The 10,077-nt window shown below is 37.0% G+C and overlaps 1 protein-coding gene across 1 annotated transcript; it reads right to left on the bottom strand.

Moving 5' to 3' along the window:
• Positions 1-1,549: 1,549 nt before the first annotated feature.
• LOC126616138 (uncharacterized) lies at positions 1,550-2,337 on the bottom strand. Its single transcript, XM_050284135.1, has one exon. The coding sequence runs from the start codon at positions 2,228-2,230 to the stop codon at positions 1,688-1,690; it is 543 nt and encodes a 180-aa protein (XP_050140092.1). The 5' UTR covers positions 2,231-2,337; the 3' UTR covers positions 1,550-1,687.
• Between the last annotated feature and the right edge of the window lie 7,740 nt (positions 2,338-10,077).

The raw sequence follows: 10,077 nt of genomic DNA, 5'->3' as shown, positions 1-10,077 counted from the left end.
TACATTAGAAAAGTATTTCATCAAGAGGGCCTCCCTGGTTTCTACCGTGGCTGTGCCACCAACCTTTTGAGGACGACACCAGCAGCTGTAATTACGTTCACCAGCTTCCAGATGATTCAGCGGCTCTTGTTACTTCATTCCATCAGCGGCTCTTGTTACTTCATTCCACCAACCACCCCCCCCCGGGGGCTGCAACCTCACACCTTATAAGATGGATAGCGGGGTTAAAACAAGTCATGTTTACTTTAAATTAGCATATAGTCAACTCAGTTATCATTTGATGATAGCGAAGGGCTTTCCTCATTGGTTCTGTAAGTTGACTGTTTTGGTGGCTTTTTACCAAAAAGTAAAGATATTGTAGACTCATGCCGTTCTCGTGGACATTATAGCATGAAGTTGTTTTTTGAGGGGGGAGTGAGAGGATTATGCCATTTAAACACATGACGATGATGAGAAATTAGTCTACTTGACAGTAGCAGGGTCGCCTTTTATGGGATTAAGTACTCATGACATCAAGTTCCATTGTTTCCTTCTTGTGTTCTTGTTAGTACTCATAATATTGGCTTCTCCTTGGATTTGACGCTCCTTGGATTTGACGCTTCTACGTTTCATTCAAGCCCCCCCAACCCATGTTTAAATTGCACCTCCACCAAGTTCCATTTATTACTCGCACCTCCCATGGGCTAAAATGCCCAAAGTGAAAAATTAAATGGACTCCCTTCTATTTTTAGGGCAATTAGCATGAATAATCTGTTTTTGAGTTTTGGTTGTAGAAATGATCATTTTTAGCAATGTCATATTTATCATGACTCAAAGATGACATAACAACCATGTGTAATGATGATATATTAAAGACATAACACTGATCATTTTGCAACCAAATGTCAAAAACTAATTATTTTTGCTAATTGCTTTTACTTGAATAGCTACAATCGTATTCCACTTTGATCCTTCTTTTCTCTTCTTTTTCATCACTAAGTGTCACTTCATTTTGAGAGGAGATATTGTTATAGGAAAATGGATGAATAACTACAAAATGTTAGTGTTTGTGTGTGTAGTTTTAGTATATGTTTCAATGGAGGTTGTTTTCAAAGGTAGAAAGAGTTTCCGAGAGAGAAGAAGCTCAAAGATGTCTCTTCAATTTTCTTTTTTTTTTTTCATGTATTGCATAATACAATCTAACCGTTTATAAGGAAGGGAAGGGAGATCCTTCACTCTTCAACATACAATGCAATCTTAGCCATTCATTGGTATCATCCTATGAGATGATGCCACTTGGCTTATTCTATTACTTAGGCTAGATACAAGATTGAAATGCCATGTGGACTATGATCCAAAGGCTCACATTCAAACTGAAACAACACATAGAAATATGATTCTTGCTGCCAAGCTTCAGCTAAAGGATTATACACCAACACAAAAAGGTAATGTTCTTAGACACACAAAACTGATTAAATTGTTAGATTTATTTAATACAGGTGAGTCATATAAAATAGTGAAGTCATCCTTATTAATTAGAAGTTTGAGAAGAGGTCATCAATGTGATCAATTTGTGAAAAAAAAAGTGTTATTATATTTAATATTGAGGGCGAAAATCTTTTGAATTCATGACAATACGTTTGAATTATTTAATAATTAGTACATCCCATGTATTCCATCTCCGCAATCAAGGTTAATTTTTATTTTTCTAATGGAGCAGCGTCGAGATGGCCATGCAATTGCTAGCCAGCTTACGCAATGTAACAACATCCTCATCCTTGAAGGGCAACTTGAACCCCGGAGACTCAGCGACGGCATCATCACACGTGCCCAAATAGGTAATCACTCCACTAAGCCTGGTTTGTATTGTGCCGACATCGTGTGCGACAATCGCATCAGTAGCACCGTTGAGGTCATCAACTGCGGATTCGTATTCTTCTTGGCATACTTGGACAGTCGACATATCTGATGCGGAAAGGCCACCCAGCTTCTTGAACTGGGCGAGGGCCTGTTGCATGCGGTTCAAGCATGCTTTAATCTCTATCTGAAGCGCGCTGATAGGGTCGGCAGCACCGTGTTCAAAAGGAAGGATGGTGCTGGAGCAAAGAACAGGGTTATCAGTTTTTGCGCAGATTTTTTCAAGAGCCGCATCCACTTGTGGGATTGGGGCTGATGAGCCTTGACCGGAAGAGAAGAGGAGAGAAGATATGGATATGATTACGAGGAGGATGCGGCTGTTGATGAGCTCCATTGTCTCTTCTCTTCACTTCCCTTTCTCTTTATCAGAGGTAGAAGAGGAAAGACAATAAAATTGAATAGGAACAAGGAGGTTAGGGAGAGAGGGGGAAGGAATGTTGTGTTTTAATTAGATGTTGAGTAAACGAGGTCGTTGTGCAAATTATACCAGAAATAGCATTTACGGCAACTGCTTTTCCTATCATTATGCTCTAATCATGCACCTGCAAAACAATTCTCTAAAAATAAGATTCTTGTTACGGGCGGCAACCTATTAGGTTTAAACCACACATATACGTACCATATGGCGCACCGGTTGAAACATATCATGGCATTTTAAAAATACGACTTGCCAGAGAGGAAGAAGCGAGGCCTGAAAATATTTACCCTTGAAGTTGCAAAGATATACTGCAGGGTGTGTTCCTTAATTACTTGGAGAAACCCAAAGACTATACGAGCCCGTGACAAGACGTTTTCCGATCCACTTCAATTTATTAAGCTCGTGTCTTCTCTGACCAAAGTCAGCTGCTTTAGTCTTCAAGAGTTCTTCAGGCCAACTTTTAACAACTCTTGATGTAACTGAACTTGTAAGACTTGCAGGACACCAATCCTCATTAAGATTCGAAACGTATCTATGGATAATACCAGATACAGATACTACTTTTGATGAAGAGTGAGTGGGCTCATCTGTCACTGAGTCTTCTTTGGGTCCGACTCCGAGTTCATTCACATATGCAGAGCCCGGAAACGTCATCTTGTCAGTTGGAACTCCATTGACTTGGTATATATTCTTTCTTCTCTTTGTGAAGTAAAAAGGTCTTCTGAGCTTTCCTAGTAGAGGCTTGTGACTTTGAAATTTTTTTTTTTCGCTCTTTATAATGCCTTTTGTATTACGTACTATATAGCAGCAGTTCTTGTAAAACTCTTTGAATTAAAATAATCGCCTAACTTTTGAGGCCACGTACTTGCGTAAACATGGCCTATTGCAATCATTTAATAAAAGTCTTGCTTCTTCATGAAGAAACCATGTTCTTTCACTCCCTGGAAAGCACTCTTAATACGCATTGAATCAGGCAGGTGATACATGTAAAGATGTATTAGATGCTTCAGATATTGACAAGTGTACGTAGATTAGGTGCTAAATTTGTTATTAGTAGTTAGCTTACTTAGTGACTATGATAGTCTTGTCTATGTATATGTGTAGTTGTGTAACTCAGAAGAATTCATTCAATACATATAAGATATAATTCTTTTCTCTCTCTAAAAACTACTATTCTCTCGAATCTCTCTCTCTCTATCAAGAACACATATGATGAACAAGAATTTCTTTGTATTCTGACATGGTATCCTCGCCGGGGATGAAGATTTCTCGATCTTGAGCTTTTTTTTTTGCTTCCGCATTCCTGATCAATATGTTCTGGTGTGAATTTCTGCTCTTTTTTTTTTTCTCTCCATAGCTCTGTGCGTTTGTGTATCTACAAAGTTGTTCTGTGAAGTATATGCATGATTGTGCACACCAAGTGTTCAATTAATTGCTTCTTACAAGATCTGTTTGCATTGATATCAGTTTCCAAGATCTCTACAAGTTGAATTCTTTGTGATTTTGCACAATTCCTCTTTCTGAAACCCTAATTCTATGATCTTTTTCACAAATTCTCAAATTCTTGCATAGTTATCTCTGCAAATATGGTGATTGCTGCACAATTACAGATTGTAGAGTCTCCGATCACGAATCTCATTACGAATGTCTCTAATTCTGTTACTGTGAAGCTTGATGATACAAATTATCTTGTATGGAACTATCAAATTCGATTACTTCTTGAAAGTCATGGTATCTTTGACTTTGTTGTTGGCACTCATCCATGTCCTACTCGATTTAAAGATGATTCGGATGTTGAAGGTGTTGAAACTGAGGAGTTTCAGATTTGGAAAATGCATGATCGTGGTCTTATGCAGTTGATCGTGCTCTTATGCAGTTGATCATTGCTACACTATCTCCCACAGCCATGTCTTGTATCATTGGTTGTCTCACTTCTCATGATATGTGGACTAATTTGAAGGATAGGTTCTCCACAGTCACGAAAGCCAGTATTTTTCAGTTGAAAACTGAGTTGCAGAATGTAAAGAAAGGTTATGATTCATTCTCTCAATATCTTCAAAGGATCAAGGATGTAAGGGATCATCTCTCTACTACAGGAGTGATCTTTGAAGATGATGACATTGTAATTTTGGCACTTAAAGGCTTGCCTGCTGAGTATAATACTTTTCGAACAGTTATAAGGGGGAGAGACAATGTCATTTCACTCAAGGATTTTAGGTCCCAGCTATTAGCAGAAGAAGCAGTTGTTGAAAATAATTCTGTGAGTGAAACCTTTGTGTCTGCAATGATGGCAAATGAGCAAAAAGACAAAGGAAAGGCTCTGATGTTGGGAGAATGGTCTAATCAATCTCAATCACAAAACTATCCTAGTGGATCAACCAGCACTGGTACTTATAATGGTGGCTCTTCTAATCATAATGGAAGGTACAGTTCCAATTACAGAGGAAGAGGAAGAGGCATAACCAACTATAATTCTAATAACAGACTCAATTCTGGGTTTTCAAATTCCAAAGCAGGAATTCTTGGTCCAGGAAAACCACATGTTTCTACATGTACCGATCATGGTTATGATATTCCAACCTGCCAAATTTGCAACAAACGAGGTCACATTACTATTGACTGCTTCTAGAGACATTCATCCACCACTACTCCATCCTCCAAGCCACAGTGTCAAATCTGTTGGAAATTTGGACATACTGTCTTGCAATGTTATCACATAACTGATTTCTCATACCAAGGAAGGGCTACATCTTCCAATCTATCTGCTATGCATACAACTTTTCAACCATCAGCACCTCAAGAACAGTTTTGGGTGGCTGATACAGGTGTAACATCTCACATGACTTCTGATTTGGCAAACCTTAATCTTGTCACTCCATTCTCTGGCACAGATACAGTAACCACAGCTAGTGGTTCAGGTTTGCATATTTCTCATATTAGCTCCAGTACATTAAGGACACCTAAATATGCATTTGAATTGAAGAAAATTCTACATGTTCCTCGTATATCTCAACATTTATTATCCATTTATAGATTTAGTAAGGATAACAAATGTAGATTTATATGTGATGAGTTCTCTTACTGTATCCAGGACAAGGTCACAGGGAGAATCCTTCTCCAGAGACTGTGTAGAGCTGGCTTATATCCCATTCCCTTCTACATTCCACAACATCTCATCAATCAAGCACAACAACCATCTGCATTCACTTCAACACAATCATGTTTTCTTGGACAACAAGTCAAAATAACGGTGTGGCACCACAGGCTAGGACATCCTTCCAACATTGTGACATCTGCAATGTTAAAACAATCCAATATACCTATGCCTGTTTCTCATGTGTCTTCAGTTTGTAAATCATGTTTAGAGGGCAAATTTACAAAGCTTCCTTTTGTTTTCCCTGCAAATAAAACTGTAAAACCCTTGGAGGTGATACATAATGATGTTTGGGAACCTTCATCTACTGTTTCAGTTGAAGGTTACAAATACTATGTTACATTTGTAAATGAATATACCAGGTTTACCTAGATCTTTCCATTGATAAATAAAAGTGAAGTGTTCAATATTTTTGTTCACTTTGATCAGTTTTTGAATACTCAATTTTCTACCCATCTCAAAGCCTTTCAAAGTGATGGAGGAGGTGAATACTCAAGTAATCAGTTCAAACATTTCTTGCTTGACAAGGGTATAGTTCATCAAAAATCATGCCCTTACACCCTTGAGCAAAATGGTCTTGCAGAAAGAAAGTATCGACATATTTTAGAAACTACTATCACCCTTTTACAAAATGCTTCCATGCCCTCTAAGTATTGGTTTCATGCTTGTGCTGCTTATGTGTACCTTATTAATTGAATGCCCTGTCAAACCTTGCACATGTTTTCACCATATAAATGTCTTTTTGGTTGACCTTCTCAGATTTCTCATCTTAAAATCTTTGGTTGTGCATGCTATCCTCTTTTAAAACCCTATAATACCACTAAGATGCAACCCAAAACAACTCAATGTGTGTTTACAGGATCCACTCCCCTAGGCGATGTGGGATGTTACAAACCTAGTGTTAGATTACATATTGATTATAGTCCCTTGATGTGTCCTTAATTCAAAATAATTAATGTGCATTTTATTTAATGTCTCCCATTAGATATTTAAATTTATTAATATACAAATTTTAATTTATTTTTTGACCAAAAAAAGTTTTTTTTTAACCAAAGAAAAGTTTTTTTTTAATTTATTAATTTTATTTACCATTCTTCAAACTTGAAAGACTCAATTAATGTACCTAAATGTTAGCAGCGACATGTATTATATTGAATTAATGTATTTAAATGTTAGTACCGAAATGTATTTACTGAAATATATGCATTGAAATATATTATATTAAATTAATGTACCTAAATGTGTATACAGAAATGTATGCACCGAAATGTATGTACCAAAATGTATTATATTAAATTAATGTACCTAAATGTTTGTATCGAAATGTATGTACCAAAATGTGTGTATCTAAATTTATGCACCGAAATGTATTATATTGAATTTAATATATCTAAATGAAGAAGACAATGTACGTTGAAATATATTGTATAACAAATATTAGTTTATCTAAATGTTTACAACAAAACATATTACGATAAATGAAATGAAAATTATAATTATAATGAAATAAAATTAATACATTAAAATTAGGAAGAAATGAGAAATAATTAAAAAATCAAAATGTAATTAATAAATTAGGTTATTAATGTATCAAGGGACTAAAATTATATTTTGATCTTACCCATGGTTTTAGTCTAAAAGTCATATTTGTCAAGGATTAGAATGAAGTTTTCTATTAAAAGAAATTAAAAATTAAATTATACCATCACGCAATGTTTATTCTACGTTTATTATGGCTGAAACCTTAAGAGCCCTACAGAGAAAAACAAGTTTTTTTAATCGATGAATGGTGATTTTAAAGTTTTGAATCCTTCAGCTAAGGTATGAATCGATTTATACAATTTTTTTTTTTTGTTTATGTTCAATTTTTTTTAGAGTTGAGAATATGAGTTTTTAAGTTTCAATTCACAACCATCAATGCTGAAAATTGACAAAATGCGTTTTTGATAGATTGTTATATACATTGAGATTTCTTTTCTTCAAAAATATTGAACAATTTGAATGAAAGTAGCAAAGTAGCCATAGGAGACGCCATGCATATATAGACGCAACTCCAGAAAATGGGGCATATCAACTCAAGAAATTCTATTAATTTCTATACACTATAGTGATGTACTACATCAACTGTATTACATTAACGAAAGCACGCTATAGTGCTTTATGCTTATTCAAATAAAATTACGGGGACATGGATACAAACAATAAGGGTGTAGAGAGAGGAAACTTCATCAAATTATTCAATTTGAGATTTTATTTTTTTTAAATGGGTGTAAAGAGAAATTTACATTTTAAATTGAGTTTATGATGATAGTTTAGGTAGTAAATTTGGGTTTAAAGAAAGATTAATTCTTTCATTAAAATAATATAGGTGTAAAGAATAAGTTGGTTGTAGAATGAAGTTATATGAGTACAAATAAAATCACTCATAATCCATTTGAGAGTCGAAATAAATCATCTGTTTGGGTAACTATGTTTGATGAGGGAAATAAACATGAAATTTGGGTAAAAGTTGGAATTTATAAATTGATATGCACCAATTTCATTGTTTAGATTCATAAACATAGAAATTTAGAATTTCCGCATAGAAAACAAACTTGGAATTTGGGATCTTAAGTTCCCAAGTTTAAATTCCATGTAAATAAGTGTCATCTCCCAATTTCCGTGATTGATAATTTAAATATAACAAACTCCATATCTAATTCTATTGTTCTTTTAGGTTAACCAAACAAGAAAATTCACAAATTCTAAAAAATAAAAAGGATGTTTGGCCAAATGTCAATAAAAACTTTACTAATTAGCCATATATCAATGGTCAATTTTATTTATGGACATAATTGTAGACATCGAAATTTCGGTAAATAAATGTTGACCGATAAATCAAAGTTTCAACGCTCATGTATTACATAAATTTTACACGTAGCGTGTGTCTAAACAAAAAATCGAAATAAATTGGAAAAGTCATCAAACAGGACACGTGTCAACACCTGGCAGAAACGACTTATTTCATCTGGAATATTATATTCAAAATTAGGCCTTGGAAATTTCTATAAATAGAAGGCTAATTCATTCATGTGAGGAAACCAATTGATATTACACCTTGAAGCTCTGAAGCATCCAGGTTCCCGAAGAATCAAGAAAGCCTTCTTCGTTCTTCGTTCATCGTTCTTCCAAGATCAAGCCCCGACGGCCCTTGGATCAACCATCCACCAATTCAAGATCAAGCCCCGACGGCCCTTGAAGAAAGCACCATCGTTCATCATCCGTTCATCCAAGATCAAGCCCCAACGGCCCTTTGGATCAACAACGTCGACAAATCCACACATCCAACCGTTCTTCAAGATCAAGCCCAAAAGCCCTTGAAGATCCGTTCATCACTGTTCTTCAAGATCAAGCCCAAAAGCCCTTGAAGATCCGTTCATCACTGTTCTTCAAGATCAAGCCCAAAAGCCCTTGGAGATCCGTTCATCACTGTTCTTCAAGGATCAAGCCCAAAAGCCCCTTTGAAGATCCGCTCAAATCCACCTTCAAGATCAAGTCCACGGCCCTTGAAGAACGTTCATCCTTAGATCAAGCCCAACGGCCCTTTGGATCAATCGTACATCCACAAATACACACCTTACGGAGATCGAATCAGAAGATCAAAATAGAGAGAGATTGTAACCCAAAATCATCAAATACAAATATTTTGTTTGTGCACGTTGTTCTTGTCTCTTTCGTTTCAGGAATTTTCCGTGTTCACAAATTGGCACGCCCAGTGGGATCATCTCTACCTCTCATCTCTTTCTCCGTTCAAGAAATTCGAGCACGCCTCCAAAATTAATGGCATCAAGGAAGGCTCGAACTGTTCCCGCAACTGGCGCAAAGAACAAGAGCATCCTCGTCGCAAGTGGTGTCACTTTAGGCATCACGACTCGAAGCAAGGCAATAGCTACTTCTGCCGCCTCTTTCACCTCTGCATCAACTCTGCCAAGGGAACAAGAGCACCCAAGGCACGAGCCTTTGATCACCTTAGCCTCGCCAAAGGCACCAAGGGGCGAAAGTCCAAGGAAATACTCTGAATCCATGCTCTCCGATGCCGATTCGAGTAGCAGTTCAGCCATGCAAGTCATGACCATTGGAGCAACTTCAATCGATGAGCAGCTGGCTCAAATGAATGAAGCAATCGCAAGGCTAACCCGAACTGTGGAAGAAAAAGACTTGCAAATCGCTGCACTCATCAGCCGACTGGAGCCACAGGACGACAATAACCCTAACCCAGAAGATGAGCCTCCGGTGGAGAATATCGATGTGAAGCCGGAGCCAGACCAAGCAACGGCACTCATGGGATCTCTTTCTATCCAGCAACTGCAGGAGATGATCGCCAGCACCGTCAAGGCACAGTACGAAGGGAGCTCAAATACCTCCGGGTTGTACTCAAAGCCTTATTCAAAGAAGATTGATGCCCTAAAGATGCCAAGGGGATATCAACCACCAAAGTTCATGCAGTTTGATGGAAAAGGAAACCCAAAGCAGCACGTTGCACATTTCGTCGAAACTTGCAACAATGCGGGGACGGAGGGAGACTACCTTGCCAAGCAGTTTGTGCGCTCGCTGAAAGGAAACGCCTTTG

Source organism: Malus sylvestris, chromosome 3, assembly GCF_916048215.2.
Source record: "Malus sylvestris chromosome 3, drMalSylv7.2, whole genome shotgun sequence".
Lineage (NCBI taxonomy): Eukaryota > Viridiplantae > Streptophyta > Magnoliopsida > Rosales > Rosaceae > Malus > Malus sylvestris.
Note: the sequence above shows the minus strand (reverse complement) of the source record. Positions and strands in the feature narration are given on the sequence as shown.